General features: G+C 44.2%; 1 protein-coding gene across 1 annotated transcript in view; it reads left to right on the forward strand.

Annotated features, from left to right (window-relative positions):
* Window positions 1-20,647, forward strand: part of ANTXR2 (ANTXR cell adhesion molecule 2) — a 145,581-nt gene that overhangs the window by 51,832 nt on the left and 73,102 nt on the right. Inside the window, exons 11-12 of the mRNA XM_035111642.3 lie at window positions 14,635-14,713; window positions 19,037-19,132. Of these exons, the coding sequence (XP_034967533.1) occupies window positions 14,635-14,713; window positions 19,037-19,132 (175 nt within the window). The remainder of the gene's footprint in view (window positions 1-14,634; window positions 14,714-19,036; window positions 19,133-20,647) is intronic.

Raw genomic sequence — 20,647 nt, forward strand, 5'->3', positions numbered from 1 at the left:
GGGGAAGTTCTCCCAAATTGTGCAGCTTCCTTTGGCTCATTCATGGATGGAGGTGTTTTGGCTCAGTAAGGATAGACACCTGAAGAATGCATTTGCTCTTGGTGTATAACAGTGGTACTAGAGATGCGGGTGGCGCTGTGGTCTAAACCACTGAGCCTCTTGGGCTTGCCGATCAGAAGGTCCGCGGTTCGAATCCCTGTGACAGAGTGAGCTCCTGTTGCTCTGTCCCAGCTCCTGCCAACCTAGCAGTTCGAAAGCACACCAGTGCAAGTAGATAAACGGGTACCACTGCGGCGGGAAGGTAAACGGCGTTTCCATGCGCTCTGGTTTCTGTCACGGTGTTCCGTAGCACCAGAAGCGGTTTAGTCGTGCTGGCCACATGACATGGAAAGCTGTCTGTGGACAAACGCCGGCTCCCTCGGCCTGAAAGCAAGATGAGCGCCACAACCCCATAGTTGCCTTTGACTGGACTTAACCGCCCAGGGGTCTATTACCTTTACCTTTTTAACAGTGGTTCTCAGACTCTGGGCCACACTTTCAGAATTTTTTTTCACGATTTTTTTTTTTAATTTATAAGAAATACATTGGAAAACAAAAAGAAACAACACCAGACTGGGCTTGATTTATAAGAGCATCACTTGATTCTCTTGCTCTCCTTTTGAAAAGATACTTATCCGTATTCTGCAAATAATATTTTTTTAAAATATGCTATACCATATTACACTGAAATGTTTAAATGTTTCTTTGATTGTCCTTTACACCTGTGTTTCCCAACCTTGGTTCTCCAGCTGGTTTCGAACTACAATTCCCATCCTCCCTGACCACTGGTCTTGCTAGCTAGGGATGATGGGAGTTGTAGTCCAAAAAGAGCTGGAGATCCAAGATTGGGAAACACTGCTTTACACCATGTAATCCTCTCCTGCCACACCCTTTGAGAACCACTGGTGTAAATGATTGAATCTATAATAAGGTGCTTGGTGTTGTGAGTGCTACTGAAATGCCTAAAACAGAGATGCGGCTGCAGTCCCAAAACCACATGCTTACGATAGAATATTACAAGTGTACTGTTAGCTTTCGGTGCAGTGGATATCTTAGGATGTTTGCGGGAACCTGGGCTCAAATCTTTGCTCTGCCTCTAAAGCTTGGTTGGCCAATGGACATGTCCTTTCTCTCTCACTCTACATAAGGTTGACAAAGTGTGGAAAGCTAATTTTTTTTCTGTCCTGAGTGCCTTGGTGGGTGGGTGGGACCCCCAAATGCCATAACAAATTTTAACACCCCCTGCTCAATTCATTCTTTCTATTTGCCCCATGATTGCCACTGTAGTCTGCTTCCCATTCTGGGCTCCACTGCAAGTTCTTGCCCCCAAACCATATAGGCTTACTTAAGGTGAGACATGGCTTGCAGCCTGTATTGCATTGCACAATCCAGTGTTTTAAAGAACGAAACAAAAGCGAAAAAAACCCCAAAGCACTAAATTCTGCTTAGGGGCCTCAAAGGTCTCTGTTTCCCCAATCGGCCACCGCAGTGAGTTGTTGTTTTTTCATTATGGTGACTCTGTAACAACACACACACATTCCTTTTCAGGAAGCAATTTGCAGACTGAAGTGGGATCTGTGCTTTTACTACAGCAAAAAAGATTTTGAAATCTTAGCTTTTTTTATTAGCGCAACAGCAGCATCTGGCCTCAGATGGGAGTGATGGGTGTCTGGAGGACGAACAAAACAGACACAGTTGAGACATGCTTGGGGGAACGTGATATCATTTGTAGACAAAATCTGTCCTCATGTGAGGTTAGGTGAAACTAACCCCCCTCATGAAATGTTTGGCTGCAGTGCATCGATGCAATGCTGTACACAATTTACTGGGAAGCGTGTCTGTTTGAGTTCAATGGGACTGATCAAGTATGTATAGGACTGGTCTCAGTGGTGCAGCGATCAAACTGCTAGCGTCCTTGCAAAGCTAAGCAGGGTCTGGTATGGTTTCAAATTGGAAAGGGGAACAACTGTGTTGAGATTCCTGCACTGGCAGGGGGTTGGACTAGATGACCCTTAGGTCCCTTCCAACTCTATGATTCTGCAATTTTCATCTTTCCTCCTTCCTCTATTTCTACTACCCCTATGATACAGCTTGCCCTTGTTGTCCTCGGCTCTCTGGTTCTGTTATGGCTCAACTCTCATGCAAGGGATTTGGGTTGTGCTGTTAGTCTCCTTTGGCAAAAGCAACAGAGTCTTGTGAAACCATAAAGCTGAACCTGTTTAGTGTGGCAGAAGCTTTTGTGAACTAGAGTCGTTTGTGGGCTCTGGTCCACCAAATCTATTTGTATTTAAGATGCTGCAGAAATACTTACTACCGTGTTTCTCCTTTTTTAAGACGTAGGCATAATATAAGACATAGCAGGATTTCTAAGCAATTGTGCGATATAAGCCATAACCCGAAAATAAGACATAGTGATAGACCCTTCCCCCCTCCCGCCAGCAAACTCCCCCCCTAAAAATCTCTCCCCATTTTGCTGTCGCTCCAAAGACACGTATTTCTTTTAAAAGCTTGTAAAAATGCACCGAAGAGCCATAGCTGCTGGTTGCTGCAGACTCGTGATTTCCCCTCCCGTTCGATTTTTTTTTTTTTTAGCTAGGCTGTGTGAGTGAAGAGGAGAAAAGTGGCATTTGCGGTGGGGAGGAGATGAAACAGGAGGAAGAAAAGAGGGGCGATTGAAGACGCTGCCTTCCCCTTTAGGGAGAGACTCTGTGTGCGCGTCTCTCTCTCTCTCTCTCTCTCTCTCTCTCACACACACACACACACACACACACACAGCCCACCTCTCGCTTCCCCCCACCTTCCCCCCTTTTAAAAACCTTTTAAAAAGTGAGGATTCTTTTTCTTTCTATTGCTTGTCTGTAGAGCTGCCCCTTTAAGGATTTTTACTGGTACCGGGATCGCTGCCGGTGGCTTCTCGCTGTTTAGGAGCTGCTAAAAGTTAACATTTTGTGGGTAAGAGAAGCAGTTAGGACCAGCAGATTATCTCACCCCGCTTTCCTGCTGGCTCAATTGCTACAATTGCTACCATTTACCATTTTAATTGCTGCTCAACTGCCTTGTTTTCTACAGTATCTCTTATCAGCCGGTAGCCTCTTTGCTATCAGTGCTACAAAGTGCTACATTGTTGGAACTTTCGCTCTTAAGTCTTGGGCTGGCTGGTAGAGATCCTTATTTGCTATACGTACTGCATCACACAGATAGATTCCATTATACTGTACTGGTTTAAATTTAAGAAGCTCCAGTGTAGCAGATTGCTATTAAGTGAGTCCCCACCTGGGAGGAGAGAGAGAGAGAGAGCAGCCCTTCGGAGGAGCTCCCTCCCTCCCTCCCTCACGAACATCCCAGGGCCGGGGAGAGAGGGCTGGGCCAGGGACGCACACACCTCCCTTCCCTCAGACTCCCTCTCATGGAGCTTGGTGGTGGCTGTTGCCCGTCCTTTTCTTTCAGTCAAGAGTCCTGCCCCGCAGGGAGCCAGGGAGCAAGAGGGGCACTGCTCCTGACGTAATAAAAACAAGACATTCCCTGAAAATAAGCCACCCAGTGTTTTTTTGAGGAAAAAAAGTTATAAGACGGTGTCTTAAAATGTGAGAAACACGGTAGTGTGGTTTCATTTATCCCCCCCCCCAAAGCATTTCTAGACCATATAATATCTTTTTAATTTTTTTTTAATTCTCTAAGCGATGTACAAAAAACCCAACAACATAAATGTTAAAAGAGGTGGAAAAGAGAGAATAAGGCAGCATTATGAAAAAGGAGCACATAAAGCAGAAATCTAGAAATAACAGGGTCTGAGCAAATCTGTCAGGGACAGCTTGGGCGAAAAAGACACCTGAAGCAACGAATAGATTATGCTTCATATATTGCAGAGGGAAGAGCTTTTGCACAGTGCAGGGGCAATGGCAGACAATGCCCATTTTGGGGCCAGCGCCCTGTGGCATTTTGTCAGTGCCGCAAATACAAACTCCTCATATGCCCTGAATGATCTTACATGTCTGTACTGGGCAGGCAGTCTTTCAGATAACCCACTCCCCATTTGTTCAGGGGTCAATATGTTGCGAACAAGAGGATGAATGGGTCTCTGTAGCCGATCGGCAGCCAGTGATTATTATTCAGGCAGAACTGACTCTTGAGAAGTTAGCATTCAGATAACACAAGCGATACAAGGAGTACATCTTTAAGCATGATGCAGTGAGTGTCTGCACCTATTTCCCTGACCCCCTCAATCGTAGCCTTCCCTGAGATGCTCCTGAATCACTTCTCTGAAACTTCCCCAGAATTTTTTTAAAAAGCAATTTAAAAGACACCCACACTCCTATTTTTTCTGGTTTGGGCTCAGGATGGAGAAATCTTCCAATTCCACTTCCTCATTTTTTCCAGTCTTCCAATATCCCACATCAGCTGAATAATTTTTTTTAATGTCCTCATGAAAATTCATCAGTATTCTAGTGTGGCTTTCTCCTAAAGTATATGTAATCTTGCCTGATATACATGTTTCCCAAGCAGGTTCCCCTCATACATGCATGTCACTTTTACCAGTATCTGCATTGTTATGGATGTTTTGCCCTAATATTGGTGTTTTTGTACACATTACGTGGCTAGAGAACTGTTCTGCAAACTTTGGAGAAGTGCATATTTCAAAGGATAGCCGTGTTTCGGTTTGTGTATTGTTTTTGAAAAGTATTAGGAAAGCTTGCCTTTGAATGAAAAACGGAAGCAAACTTCTCCCCTAACCCTGTTTGTTTTAAATATAGCTGCTGTATTTTTCTTCTTTATAAATTCTGCATCTCTATGTGTATATTCCTGCCAGCATGTCTGTTGAAGTTGGCTATAGCCTATTAACAAATTTTCTGGTTTGGGGGGTGCAATAGGACCCTCTGTTTTTGCTTCAAGGGGCGAATAATTATTATTAATAATAATAATAATAATAATAATAATAATAATAAATGTTCCTACCCCTCTGGAACTTGTGATAGCTAATGATCCTGTTGAGTTAAAAGACCAGACCGTAAGTTATTGACAGCCGAATTTCTCCTGCAGTGGTGCCTCGACTTACGAATTTAATCCGTTCCGAAGGCACCTTCGTAGGTCGAAAAATTCGTAAGTCGAAAAGCGCCATTGGAAACATGATTTCCTATAGGAATGCATTGGAAACTGAAAAATTAGTAAGTCGAAGCAACCCCATCTACAAATTCGTAAGTCAAAAAACCTCTATCTAAAACCGCTGCGGTTTCCGTTCGGGTGTCGAGAAATTCGTGCGCGTGCGGCCATTTGCCCCATTCGTAAGTCGAAAAATTCGGTTGTCGAGTCGTTCGTAAGTCGAGGTAGCACAGTATCTCTCTATCTCTCTTATCATTATACAACCTTCTGTAGACCTCTGAAGTCAGATCTGTATTGGGATGTTTTTAATGTATGATGTTGTGCTTGCTGTTGTCAGGTTTCTGTATATTATGTTGGAAGCTGCCCAGAGTGGCTGGGGCAACGTAGTCAGATCAGTGGGGTGCAAAAAAAACCCCAAATTATTATTTGTTGATGTCGCTATCTGTCTCTGATAGATAAATGCGCTGCAGCCGGGTGACTTCAATTCCCCCACCCCCACCCCCCAATTTGGTGTTCACCAGTTGGCATGAGAAATTGTGCGTGAGAACTGATCAAAGTTTTGCTTTGTTATCCCCCACCCCCACCCCCGAAAAAGGCAGGCAGGAAAGAGGGCTGCCATGCAAGGTGACGAATGTTCGGCGTGTTTGCCTAATTAACTTTTGGCTAAGGATTCGGAACCATTAAGGAGCTAGTTAGTATACGTCCCAAATAAACACATCTGGTCCCGCGAACAGTGGCAGTCCTGCCTGGATGCGGGTGACAGATGTGACGATCGTTCCCTCTGCCCTCTCCTTTAAATAATTAACAGCGTGCTGGTGGACGAGCCCTCAAAGCCAGCTGCATAGTCTCTGAGCTGTTATCTGCGGACAAGTGCCCCCCATCCCCATTAGTCTGCTCCATCTAACGCAGTCTCTCCTTGGTTGCTGTCACAACAATGCCATTCTTTAAAATAGCTCCGGAGCCTCTGCTTTTTTTCCTTTTCCCGGGGTTTGAAAAGGCACTTGGGCGGAGGGAGGAATACAGAGCAGACCACACATGTGGGAAAGATTGCCAAGTGCCCATTAGCTTGGGAGATTGATTCCTTCTCTCAAACAAAGGGCATTTCAGCTAGTCCCACCCAGATGTTTCATTATCTGGAGGTGCTGGGACGAGGCTGGAAACATCCCTCTTTTGAAAGCGGTGGCATCTTAGCTTAAGACTGGTTTCTTCGGTTGATGTATGGCTGCCCAGCTTGGAACAGCTGGGAAATTGCTGTTGATGGGAGCAAGTTGGTGGTTCGGGAGGCGGGGGGCGGGGAGAGGAAGGAGAGGAGAAGAGCAGCAAATCTCACGAAACAAAACTGGCAAAAGGGCTTATCGTCTGCTTTATATCAGAGAGTTATGTTACTGCTTTGGATGTTCTGAAGGCTGGAGACAGGAGAACAATGTGAGATGGGGAACGTGGCTGGACAGTTTAAGTCTTCATTTGCAGTTTTTTTTACAACAAAGCTCAAATTCATGCAACTCCCTCTGCCCTAAAGGCCAAAAATATCTCCTTTTTTCCTTTCGAAGTTCTCAGAGCCCTGGTTGTTCCGTAGAGTGTAATGACCAACAGAGGCAGCTGTCATTCATTGACTTATTCTGGTGAGCTGGGCTGCGCCTGCCTGCAAACTCTTTTTTTCTCTTTTTCATTTTGGTGAAACGGTCAACAATAGCGCAGCTGTCCTTCCGCCTAGTTGAGATCTCAAACCTGCAATTTGGCAAGAGGAAGAGCACAAATTGGATAAATACCAGTGAGCGTATTGCGAAGGAAAGGAAAACGGGACTGAAATGAACCCTACAACTTGTTTGATAGAAATGATTTAAGCAGGCATATGGTATAGCTAAGCGCGCTTGCAAAAACATTGGCCTGCTTCTCCCAGCAAGCTTTTATATTATTTTGGGTTTTTGTTTTGTTTTTTTAAAGCTGATATAAAGAGAGAGGGAGCTAATAGAACTCCCGAGTTATTTGAAAAGAGAATTACTTTCTCTCACTCTCTCTCTCTCTCTCTCTCTCTCTCTCTCTCTCTCTCACACACACACACACACACACACACACACATCTTCCTTCAACTATGGGAGGGACACACCTCTTGTGTTCTGAGATCTGATCTGATCACTTGGAGAGTGCTTTCGAAATTAGGCTGGCGGCCTTGTGAAATTAAGCCAAGGGGCCATTTGCCGCCATGGGGGCACAAGTTGCCCACCCCTGCCCAGAGAGTTCATCAAAAGTGGGACTAGAGACGAGAAAATCATTTCATAATTAGGCAGAATCTTGGGTGGTTTCCCCCAGTCCTGCAACCTGTTTTTTGTTTTGTTTTTAAGCTGGAGGTGTTTAGGGCCTATGCTGCACAATAGATATGTGGCCTTTTTCTCTCAACTTTTCCTGGACTCTTGACTCTTATTCCAGGTTCACCTGGTCGCCTGTGGTGAGTATAAGTTAGTTCCAGGTGACTGAAGTTTTTGAAAACTGGAAAAGAGTCGATTCCTACAAACACACACAAGCACACTTCCTTTAGGCATTTGGAGCAGCACAAATGACTAATATAAGCATTTGTATGGGCAAATAGTCCATGGGACTCTCAAGAGTCTCCTCCAGCACCATAATTCAAAAGCATCAATTCTTCAGCAATCAACCTTCTTTATGGTCCAGCTCTCACTTTCATACATCGCTACTGGGAAAACCATAGCTTTCATTCCTTACGTTCCCATTTTTAAGCAAGGTCATTTAAGAAACACACACACACTGCAATGGAATTCTGGTATTTTGAACAATTTTTATTTTTGAAATCTCGAATGCCCCAAGTCCTGAAAATGTGTTGCAGTTCTTTATTGACTTTTTTAAAAAAATAAATAAATGGTACCTCAGTTCCAAAAACCTCTTTACTTACCATCATTTTAATAACTTTTTGAGCAGTTGCCAGTTTAATCTTCAGTGCGTGGAAATTGGAAGTAAATTATTTATTGCTTCCAGCAAATGTCTTTCATGGTTTTTATTTAATTCCCCCCCCCCATCTTTTTTTAATGGATCGTAAAATGGCAATCTTTTATTGGATGCTCATAAAGAAAGGAGCAAATGAATACTTTGCAAATAGGTTACTGTGGATTGAAATGTCAGTTGTAATTCAAGAGAAGGGAAAGCCCTTCTCTAACCAATGATGAGTAGACATGTGGCAGCGAGCCATCTTCCTCTCCTTCAATTTTTAAAATCACCCAATCCAAAGACAAAGAAAAGAGAATTTCACTGGCCATGAAGGTTTATTTACAGTCACCGGCCCTCGAGCTAAACCCAAAAACTGGCTTCACCGCTGTTTGGTTCTAGAAACTGCCTTGTCAGCCGTGGAACAGTTGAGAAACAATTAGGTGGGTCTGTTTTGAGCATCCCTTTCCTCCATTACTGGCCTTGTCCCAGGGAACTGTTTGAAAGCATGTGATGAAGTCACTTTGCTGAACCTAAGCAATCTGGTGCCTGGGTAAGGATGGGTGAGAAATGATTTGCATTTTAAAGCGAGCCTACCTAATTTGCATTTTATGTACCGAAGCACACCAAGTTTTGCAATATAGAATTGTATACAAAATTGCACATATTGCAGAAATGTCATGAAAATGCGCGCACATTTTTGTGGGGACTTCTCCCTAAAAAAAAGCAAATGGATGCGTAAATTGCGATGCAGAATTGTATACAAAATTGCGTGTATTGTAGAAATGTCATGAAAATGTGCACACATTTTTGTGCTGACTCCCCCCCCCCAAAAAAGAAGCAAATGGCTGCATAAATTGGGTGAACTGAACTCATGATTGCATCGCTGAGAAATGGACAGAAACTGAAATTATAGATCTGTTGTTCATCATTAGGTCTGGGTCAGTTTCTTGAAGTGGGAGCCACATGTCACAATTTTCTGCAGTCCCTTCCAGTTTGGGTAAACTTGGAACATATAATCTACCGCAGTTTCCCCTCATACTGGGTCATTCAAAGCTTGAATTTCCACAAGCCTGCTAACAATATCTCGATTTGAGGTGCTTATTTAAATCGCACAAAACATGCCACAGATACATTTCAAGGAGATCAAAACAAATGAAAGGGTTGCTTGCAGCTCTCAAACATGACGTTTGCAAAGATGACATGATTTTTCTTAGGCCTTTAAACACTTATCCCTGCGAAGATGATCTGTATGACTTGACTCCATAGCTCCTAGAACTTCTCTGTCAATCCCGTGTCCCTTAATCTTTGCAGCTGCATATCAAAAAACGGAGCTGATACTTGATGTGCTCAATGAGTCTGTTCCCTGAGATACTCGTCAGGCATTTTGGCAGCTGAAGGTTGAGAGAAGGAAAGAGATCCAGACTGACAGCAGCATCTTTCGGAAACTGGCATCCTGGAGAAGTTGGAACATTGCAGAAATCTGGAAGGAATTTTGCCTTGCACTTCATTTGCATCTAACTTTTAAAACCAGGGTGCACCTACCTTAAGCCCCAAAGGCATAATTCTTCTTGAATTTCTGTCCTTTGGGAATAATTCAGGTGCAAGTTACAGTGAAGACCACTTCAAATGTGGGAGTAAATAAAAGTGGAACTGGATATCAAGGCTAGAGTGCTTAACACTAAGGACTGCCTTATGTATTATCAGCCCCTTGTAGCTCAAAGCAAAGCATACTGTATTTTTCGCTCCATAGGACGCACCTAGTTTTTAGAGGAGGAAAACAAGAAAAAATATTTTGCTTTCTTGAATTGTCCTAGGCATAGCAGCCAACTCCTAGAGGCCTAGGTGCCTTTGCCCCCCCCCAATTTAAATATTTGAGGAAGCTTCTTTTGCAAAGGGGGAAAGCACCATTTTTTAAGGGTCAGTTCAAAGTTGTGCAGCTTTTTTTTTTGCAAATGGGAAAAGCCCTGTTTTTTGGGGGGAGGGTCAGCTCAGAGTTGTGCATCTTTTTTGCAAAGGGGAAAAGCTCCATTTTTAGGATCAGCTCAAAGTTGCTGAGTTTCCTTGCAAAGGGGAAAGAATCCTGTTTTTATGGGGTTCAACTCACAGTTCTGCAGCTTCTTCTATAGGAAAGGAAAGGGACCCATTTTTAGTTTCCACACAGATAATCTAATCAGCCAGTCACATGTCTCCCTCTGCAGACAACAATTGAGGCCTAGGCAGACAACAATTGAGGCCTAGGCTGGGAAGAGAGCTAGCTCCCTTATCTCCCTCCCTGATCTCTTGCAATCTGCTGCTGAGCGGGTTCCTTTCAGTGCATTCCCTCTGGTTAGCCTTTAGCGCTTTCTTTCTTTTTTAAAAAAGCACAATCTGCCTTTAGCCCCTGGGTAATTCGGCTCCAGGGACCACGCATTCGCTCCATAAGGCGCACAGTCATTTCCTCTTACTTTTTAGAAGGAAAAAAGTGCATCTTATGGAACAAAAAAATATGGTAAATAGAAACTTGCTGAATCTCCTGTCAAAGCCGGGGAAGTGGAGGACAGCTGATCTATAATCTCGCCATGTGTTTGGGGTTTTCCAGGGTTATTTGAAGAAATGAAAAAGCACTTTACTATTTATGTTTCTCTGATGCCTGCCTGCTCTTCACAGAAAGCCTCAACCAGCTATAATTAGTGGTTTTTATGCTGTATGTATGTTGTCAGAGCGGTAATTAGTGTGTTTATTGCCAATCCTCAAATTTTTATGTACATGAGTTAGTACTTCACACAGCTAAATGTAGTTCTGCACATCCCAGCTCCTCGCCACGGGACCAGAATCTTTAGACCGCATGGTATCTCTCTCTGAGATGGCTAAATCATTTTCCATCGACTTCACTGCCAGCATTGCAAATATGTATATTTTTAAAATCTCATATTTTCTAATTCAGGGGCCTCATTTTGACTAGTTATTTTTGTAACTTTTATAGCTTCCAGGATAAAAACCTGGTTAGGTTATGGTTTTCTATTGATAGTTTTGCACCACTTGGCAAATCTGGCTTTAACAGTCTTCACTTTGAGTCAAAATAAGTTGTGGACAAAGCAGAATCAGCTGCTCTTGGGCCCTGCCCTTTCCCCCATTAATTCATCACTTTTAAACTACTAAGGACTTCACGGCTGTTTACCACGTTCAGCCCTCACAATGGCCCAATGTGGTTATTATTATTTATTTAAATTAACAAGCTGTTATTATCTTTTAGCATTTAATTGATTTATATAGTGCAAAATGCCCCAGATGGCTTCTAAGCGGTTTACAAAGCATGAAAAAACAACCGCACAAAGTTGTTAAAATATAAAATAATCAAAAGCGCGCCATAAATAAAAAATGCAATAAAACAACCCCATTAAAATATTTGTAACCCGCTCTCCGTTGTTCACACAAGAAAGAGAAGCAACATTAAAAGGCAATAAAACAATATTTCATGTAAATAGTACTTTTTTAAAAAAAAAGTCAAAATACAACAACAGGAGTGCATTAGCCAAGCGAGAGGCACCGTTGATTAATAGCTATGTTTTTACCTTGGGTGCATTTACACGTGGAGAAAATGGCATCACTTTTCCTGATTATTTTGCTAGCACTTCTGACTTGTTTTCCTTTCATGCTGCTATACCTGTTGTGTTAGGGAACTGTGGCTTTCTGACTGCTAGGCTGGCGCATCATGCTAAAAAGAATTCCTAGCAGTGGGTGTGAAGTGACACGGCACTAAACATCGTTGAACATCATTGGTATCCCCTCTTTCCACTCATGTGTGCTACTGTCCCCCCCATGATTCCTCCATGAAAATAAAACAGAACTTTGTGCTGGCATGCTGTCCAAATTTTGCCACTTCACTACCACAGTTTTGAGTTAAATGCCCCCCTCTCCTGCCAAATCAAATACGGTAACCGTGCAAACTTGTGTGCATTCAACTTGCACGCATTCGGCTTTATGCTGATGACAAAAATTACATTTTTTACAAAAAATGGGGGGCGGGTTCTGGGAGAAATGACTTTGGCAATCCCACCCACCATTGAACCCAATGGGTTTTGACTCTACACAATTTTGGCTTTAGGTGCGACCCCCACCTAACTTGCGGGTCTCCCTTAATACAGAAATAAGTGCTGAACATGCGCTACATTCCATTAGTTTTCCCAAAGTGGCTTTTACATCATGTGAAAGCTGAAGTATAATGCAGATATTAACAGTTATGGAAATGAAAGGGAAATGGGATAAACTCGTATGAAGGTGGCCCTGATCTCAGCCCCCCATTGGTGTTGGTGCTCCTTGCAGCTGGCTGATCACCACAAATATCTTGAGGGCCAAATGACATTTTCTGCGGAAAGCTTTGGTACCTCGGTTTAAGAACAGCCCTGTTCACGAACTGTTCAGTTTACGAACTCCGCAAAACTGGAAGTAGCGTCCCAGTTTGCGAACTTTACATCAGTCTAAGAACGGAATCCGAATGGTGGGCACCGGCGGCGGAAGGCTTTGTTAGGGAAAGCGTGCCTCGGTTTAAGAATGGTTTCAGTTTAAGAACGGACTTCTGAAACGGATTAAGTTCGTAAACCGAGATACCACTGTACTTTAATTAACTGCCGCATTGGGACTGAAGCATACGGGAAGTGAGGTTCTCCCTTTCCTTTCCAGCTGTGACCAGGCCAAAAATCCACATGCACTTAGGCCACATGCAAGTCGGGTTCCTGCTGGCACTAAATGGGAATTTTTTTACCTCAATGTCATATCTGCACTGGGGGAGGAGGGAGGATTTTTGCCTTGATAATTCCTTGAAGAAAGGGACAAACTTCCCCATCCCGTGTACCTTTGCCTCAGTAACAATCCTCCATCCCATTTCTGTGATGACCTAAAGAAAAGCTGGAGACATCTCTGTGCATTCGCATAAGGTGCAGTTTCGTCGTGAGACTAAGATCTGGCAACTTGCCCCAGACCACACAGTAAGTTCATAGCAGAGGTAGGGTACTCTGATCAAAGCACAGCTCTCCATCCATCAGATATCTCTGGCTGTGCAGCTCTTACTCAGCAATAGTATGGTGTCCCAGGCACATGGGGCTATTACTCGGCTTGGACGACTGAATGCAAAACTCCATGTACATAGAATATTGAGACATCTTCAACCAAGCCTTATGAGGATGGGTTGAGGTAGCTGGGTATGTCTGGCCTGGAGAATAGAAGATGGAGAGGAGACAGAATGTTGTTGTTGTTTAGTCGTTTAGTCGTGTCCGACTCTTCGTGACCCCATGGACCATAGCACGCCAGGCACTCCTGTCTTGCACTGCCTCCCGCAGTTTGGTCAAACTCATGTTCGTAGCTTCGAGAACACTGTCCAACCATCTTGTCCTCTGTCGTCCCCTTCTCCTAGTGCCCTCAATCTTTCCCAACATCAGGGTCTTTCCCAAGGATTCTTCTCTTCTCATGAGGTGGCCAAAGTATTGGAGCCTCAGCTTCACGATCTGTCCTTCCAGGGAGCACTCAGGGCTGATTTCCTTAAGAATGGATAGGTTTGATCTTCTTGCAGTCCATGGGACTCTCAAGAGTCTCCTCCAGCACCATAATTCAAAAGCATCAATTCTTTGGCGATCAGCCTTCTTTATGGTCCAGCTCTCACTTCCATACATCACTACTGGGAAAACCATAACTTTAACTATACGGACCTTTGTAGGCAAGGTGATGTCTCTGCTTTTTAAGATGCTGTCTAGGTTTGTCATTGCTTTTCTCCCAAGAAGCAGGCGTCTTTTAATTTCGTGACTGCTGTCACCATAATAGAATATTAGGTAAAGGTAATAGAATATTAGGTAAAGGTAAAGGACCCCTGGATGGTTAAGTCCAGTCAAAGGCGATTATGGGGTTGCGGCGCTCATCTCGCTTTCAGGCCAAGGGAGCCGGCGTTTGTCCACAGACAGTTTTCCAGGTCATGGGGCCAGCATGACTAAACTGCCACTGGCGCATGGAGGACTGTGACGAGTGCCAGAGTGCATGAAAACGCCGTTTACCTATTTATCTACTTGTACTGGCGTGCTTTTGAAACTGCTAGGTTGGCAGGAGCTGGGACAGAGCAACGGGATCTCACTCCATCACAGGGATTCGAACCGTCGGCCTTCCGATCAGCAAGCCCAAGAGGCTCAGTGGTTTAGAGGTTTAGCCTGACATGCTGACTTTTTACGTGCATAGATTTGGGAGGTTTCCACCCCTCCCCTGGGAAAATATTCAACCATGCAACGCCCCACCGCCATTTGACATGGTACAGTTCATGGACACTTTTACCACTTCTGCTGGTTCCATGACTGAGCAGGGATTTGAACTTAGTGCTAATTATTCCCATCCATTTCCACCCACCCACCTTTGCTTGGCTCCGAAGCTTTAGATCTGAGCCATTTAGCAAATTGGTAATGCCCGCAAGGTCTGGTTCACTTGCTCCATTCCCTGCTCTGTTTTCACTGAATCTGGCTGGACAACTGAGTCCTGTAACAAACATACTGAGTAAAAACATTTTTGGTGTGTTATTTCCCCCCCCCCCACTTCTCGTTTCAGAACGATGGAGGTCTCCGTCAGTTTTCACCGAGGACAGTCTCCCCTTTCGAGTTCTTTGACTATTACCGCAACAACATGTGTAAGTACATATCCGGCAAGCTCTAGGAAATAGGAATACTTGGCTGTTGTTTTTAATTACGGCTGATGCGCTGCTGGTTTTAAATTGCAGTGTCCATATCAAAAAGTTGATATTCCTGGGAATGTATCTGAATGCAGTCATCAATGTTTGCTCTTCCTTCTTCCAACCTCTCTGCCCCAAGATCAGATCAGATCAGGAGCGGAGCAGGTGTCCAGACCTAGAGGACAGGACTCCATTGATGTCTGTGGGCAGCTCTTTCTTCCACGGGAGAGTTCAAAATAGATTTTAATAATAATAATAATAATAATAATAATAATAAGCCTCTGGGCGGCTTACAACAGAAACATTAAAATACACTAATTTCTTAAACATTAAACATTAAAAGCCTCCCTAAACAGGGCTGCCTTCAGATGTCTTCTAAAAATCCTTTTTGACATCTGATGGGAGGGCATTCCACAGGGCAGGCGCCACCACTGAGAAGGCCCTCTGCCTGGTTCCCTGCAACTTGGCTTCTCACAATGAGGGAACCGCAAGAAGGCCCTCGGTGCTGAACCTCAGTGTCCGGGCAGAACGATGGGGGTGGAGACGCTCCTTTAGGTATACTGGACCGAGGCCGTTTAGAATGAACCAAGAAGTGACAACGAGATGATTCTTTCCATATACAGTGGTACCCCTACTTACGAATTTAATGCGTTCCGAACGCACATTTGTAAGTCGATAAAATTTGTAAGTCGAATCCCATAGGAATGTATTGGGAGAAAAAACCCTATCTAAAAATTCGTAAGTAGAAAAAAATCCTATCTAAACCGCATCCAAGATGGCGGACGGAGCTCCATTCGTAAGTAGAAACATTTGTAAGTCGAGTCATTCGTAAGTAGAGGTACCACTGTACCATACTTTTTCATGTACAGTCATACCTCATGTTATATCCGCTTCAGGTTGCGTGTTTTTGTCTTGCGTCCTGCAGCAACCTGGAAGTACCGGAATGGGTTACTTCTGGGTTTTGACGCTCACGCATGCGCAGAAGCACCAAATAGCGCCATGCGCATGTGCAGGCATGGCGGTTCGAGTTGCAGACTTTTCACATTACGGACGGGCCTCCAGAATGGATCCCGTCCGTAACATGAGGTACGACTGTATATGATGAGGTTTTTTCATTAAAAAATGATGCTAAAAATTGGTGGTGGTCTTATACACGGATAGTGCATAGGGGGGACGTGGGATTGGTTGCTGCCGTGAGCCAGAGATTTGTCAGTGGCTATTGGGCATGTTATTGGTGGCCGTGGCAAGAGCTGGTGTTGATTTGCCGACCTTTTTGCGATGCGTGCGAGTGGCAGCGTAGGTCAGGTGGGTGAGCGATTTTCGGCATTCCCCTCTAAAAAAGCCTCAGCAACTCTGGGCCACCCCCCTACCCAAATATCAACCATGGGCAATCCTCCCCACAAAAAAGCTCAGCAACTCTGGGCAATCTCCCCCATTTTCTTAATTTGGAGTCTCCCAAATTATACACAGGGGCGTGTTACACATGGAAAAATACGGTATATTTCTCCCATTCATATGCCCTCTTTGTCTCTCTCTCTCTCTGTCCTCTGTTCCAGTGACCCCACCCACCTGCTTGCCCATTCCCCCACTTTTTCATCCCTCAATATTCTGTGCTATCAAGTTATTATGGGGCTGTCACAGGAGTTGTTGATGTTTTTGCCTCTTTTGCTCCTCCCCCCACCTTGAGCATTTCCTGGGCATCTGCAAACCTTAGTTTACCTTGAGGCTGCTTTTTGTCTGTGGGTGATACAGCTTTGGTTACATCAGCAGAAACAGGGCAAGGCTTGAAAAGTTCTTATGTACACACGAGGCCCATTTGCTAGGGCTTCCAAAACCACTTCCTGTGGCAAGCCCCTCCGAGAAACAGCTTTATCACTCGGCGCCCACCCAATGTCCTTGCCATTGGAGAAGAGTCCAGAGGTTAACAGCAACCAGAGTCCAGACAGCAGAATTACTGTTACAAAGAGGACTTAATGTTCTGTCCTGGAAAAAGCAAAAGCAAAAACTCCTGCTAGTAGAGAATCCAGTGGTTGTAGCAAAAATAAAACAACAATAAATCTTGCAAATTGAATTTATTTTATTTGTCTGCTGTACTGAGACCATTTGTTAGCAGAGATAGTAGGATCAACATTTTTTTACGGCAGACAGGGAGAAGTGGTAACGCTTCAGAAGTCTTCAATTCTAGTATTGTTGATCCAATTTTGTTTGTATTTTTTCCTCTTTGCGTTGTGAAAAACTGTAAGCAAGAAGCGGGAAAATGGGTGGGATGGGGCGGGCGGATTCTTCTCTATTTATCTGAATAATTAGGGTTTTTTAAAGATATAAAAGAGAGGAATCAAATCAGCAGCCTGATCTTTGGTGAAGCCAACTTACTCATTTGGCACCCTAGCCCTGTATGCTGTTTTCATAAACAGGAAACACATTTGCATATTTCCACTGCCAGAACAGGCAGCAGCTTCAGGAAAATACACGCTGAAACAACCAAGTCCTAAATATTGCAGCTGCAGAAGATGTCTTTCTTTCTTTCTTTCTTTCTTTCTTTCTTTCTTTCTTTCTTTCTTTCTTTCTTTCTTTCTTTCTTTCTTTCCTTCCTGTGCTGTTAAGATATTCTTTTACTTGCTGAGAGAAAGAAAAAAATGTAAAAGGAGAACAACTGAATTTAGGCTGTCCATAAATTTAGGTGCGCTTTATAAACATCAGATAGAAATTTGGAAAATTGTATCTTCAAGGCCAGACAACAAATAAATGAAGAACCTCATTAAGTGTTTTTGTTTGCTTGCTTTTAGTATAGTTTAGGGTTGTTGTTTTTCAAAACAACAGCAACCCAATTTGGATACCCTTAAGTGTGATGAATGATGAGAACTGTTTTAAAGGTTTGTGCATGTGATCAAAATTCTACTGCATTTCCACCTCCTGAAAATAAAGGATTTGCAAATTCCTGTAAGTGCACGACAGAGATTATGAGCCAATCCAATGCAGTGGATGACTTCACAGTAGAACAGAGATGGAATTTTGCCATTCCTATTGGTAGATCCTCTGGTGTGCCTTGTGAACTGTTTATGTTTTCAGTGTACTGCAATGCACACAGAGAGAGAGATGGACATCACAAAGATATAACACCCTGCCTATGGATAGCAGGCGGGCACCTTCACTGTATTTTGTTTAGACAAGCTGATCCAGATATCTGGAATGCTGTTGCGTTTTTAGTTTGTTGCTGGTTTTAATTTCCTGAACATTTTAATTGTTTTTACTAACCACGGTACAGATTGAGATTGAATCCTGACAAGACAGAAGTACTGTTTGTGGGGGACAGGAGGCGGGCAGGTGTGGAGGACTCCCTGGTCCTGAATGGGGTAACTGTGCCCCTGAAGGACCAGGCGGGCAGCCTGGGAGTCATTTTGGACTCACAGCTGTCCATGGAGGCGCAGGTCAATTCTGTGTCCAGGGCAGCTGTTTATCAGCTCCATCTGGTACGCAGGCTGAGACCCTACCTGCCCGCGGACTGTCTCACCAGAGTGGTGCATGCTCTAGTTATCTCTTGCTTGGACTACTGCAATGCGCTCTACGTGGGGCTACCTTTGAAGGTGACCCGGAAACTACAATTAATCCAGAATGTGGCAGCTAGACTGGTGACTGGGAGAGGCCACCGAGACCACATAACACCAGTCTTGAAAGATCTACATTGGCTCCCAGTACGTTTCCGAGCACAATTCAAAGTGTTGGTGCTGACCTTTAAAGCCATAAATGGCCTCGGTCCAGTATACCTGAAGGAGCGTCTCCACCCCCATCGTTCTGCCCGGACACTGAGGTCCGGCACCGAGGGCCTTCTGACGGTTCCCTCGCTACGAGAAGCCAAGCTACAGGGAACCAGACAGAGGGCCTTCTCGGTAGTGGCACCCACCCTGTGGAATGCCCTCCCACCAGAGGTCAAAGAGAACAACAATTACCAGACCTTTAGAAGGCATCTCAAGGCAGCTCTGTTTAGGGAAGCTTTTAATGTTTGATGGATTTCTGTATTTTAATATTTTGTTGGAAGCTGCCCAGAGTGGCTGGGGGAACCCAGCCAGATGGGCGGGGTATAAATAATAAATTATTATTATTATTATTATTATTATTATTATTATTATTATTATTCTATTTTTGTAAACCACTTTGTGGTTTGTTTGTTTGTTTTTTTAAAAAACAACCCAGCGGTATATACATTTCCTGAAATAAATAAATAGTAAATATAATTTCAGCAAATATAATTATGATCTTTCCTTCTCTTTTTCCCCCCCATAGGCAAATGGCATTATTGCACTTATAGTTATCCTGGTATTGCTACTGTTGCTGGCACTTGCCCTCATGTGGTGGTTTTGGCCCCTGTGCTGCAAAATAGTGAGTGAAATAAATCTACAACATGAAATTCTTATCTCTTCCACCTGTATTATCTTGGCAGCAAATGGCTGACTTCATCGTACCATACACAATTAGACTATGGAATTTGCTCCTAGAAGAGGCAGAGCTGGCTGTAAACTGCCCTGTGATCCTTGGGTGAAGGGTGGTATAGAAATCTAATAAATAAAAATAATAGATTAAATAATCCACTATTGCAGGCGGAATGCCTTGTGACGCCCAGTGAATGGCATTCACAGTAGGGAGAGGGCTGTCTGTGGCTTTCATGGGGCCTTTTTACAGGCTTCTGGTTACCACTGTGAGATTAGTATGCTGGACTAGAAGGGCCTTTAGCCTAATCCAGCAGGTCTCTTTTTTCCTGCACCTGTTGCATTAGCTGGGAAACAAGCAAGGAGGTCTTCCATTATTGTTTCCTGTTTTGTCTGAACTATGGTTTAGTTCGGCTTCAAACCATGGCTTAACAATACCATGGTCTGCTTCAAAGTTGTAGTCTACTGCTGTTATTACAGCCGTACCTCGGAAGTAGAACGCCTTGCAACTTGAACGTTTTGGCTCCCAAACGCCTTAAACCTGGAAGTGATTGTTCCGATTTGCGAACGTTCTTCGGAATCCGAATGTCCGGTGTGGCTTACGTGGCTTCTGATTGGCTGCAGGAGCTTCCTGCAGCCAATTGGAAGCTGCACCTTGGTTTCCAAATGTTTGGGAACGGATTCCGTTTGAGTTCTGAGGTACGACTGTATTATTAGCTGAAGAAGTGTGCATGCACACGGAAGCTCATACCAATGACAAACTTAGTTGGTCTCTAAGGTGCTACTGGAATGAATTTTTTTTATTTTGTTTCGACTACGCCAGACCAACGCGGCTACCTACCTGTAATGTGTATTATTATTAATGTTATTATTGTTATTATTTATTTAATTTATATACCGCCCCATACCCAGAGGTCTCAGGGCGGCTCAAAGAGCAAAATAAAACCACAAAATATATAATCAACCCAATAACCCCACCCCGAAGGCCACATTTTAAAAGGGCATAGGATGTCAATCAAATCAACCAAAGGCCTAGTTAAAAAGGAACATTTTTGCCTGCTACCTAAAGGTGTATGTATAATGAAGGTGCCGGTAGAACTTCCCTGTGGAGAGCTTTCCACAGACGGGGAGTCACTGTAGAGAAGGCCCGTTTTTGTGTTGCTACCCTCTGGGCGAAGCCTGAAATTAAGGCTACTGGAAAATTTCCTGGTTTTGTTCTTTCGTTTGCTCACTCACATGAACAGAGGCACAGACAGCCTGGAACCATAAGATGTTTTCACATTTCAACATAATGAGCAGGGCCGGCTCTTCGTAGACCCCCGGTGGTGCAGGGCACCATGGCGCCGGCCCGCCAGGAGGGCGCCGCGAGCTGCGCCCGCCCGCTGGCCGGCCGGTACGCTGGTCCGCTGCGCAGCTGCACGCGGCGCCCACCTGCCCACCGCGCTGGGAAACGGGGCGGGAGGGCGCC

This window comes from Zootoca vivipara, chromosome Z1 (assembly GCF_965207765.1).
Source record: "Zootoca vivipara chromosome Z1, rZooViv2.hap1.1, whole genome shotgun sequence".
Taxonomy (NCBI): Eukaryota; Metazoa; Chordata; class Lepidosauria; order Squamata; family Lacertidae; genus Zootoca; species Zootoca vivipara.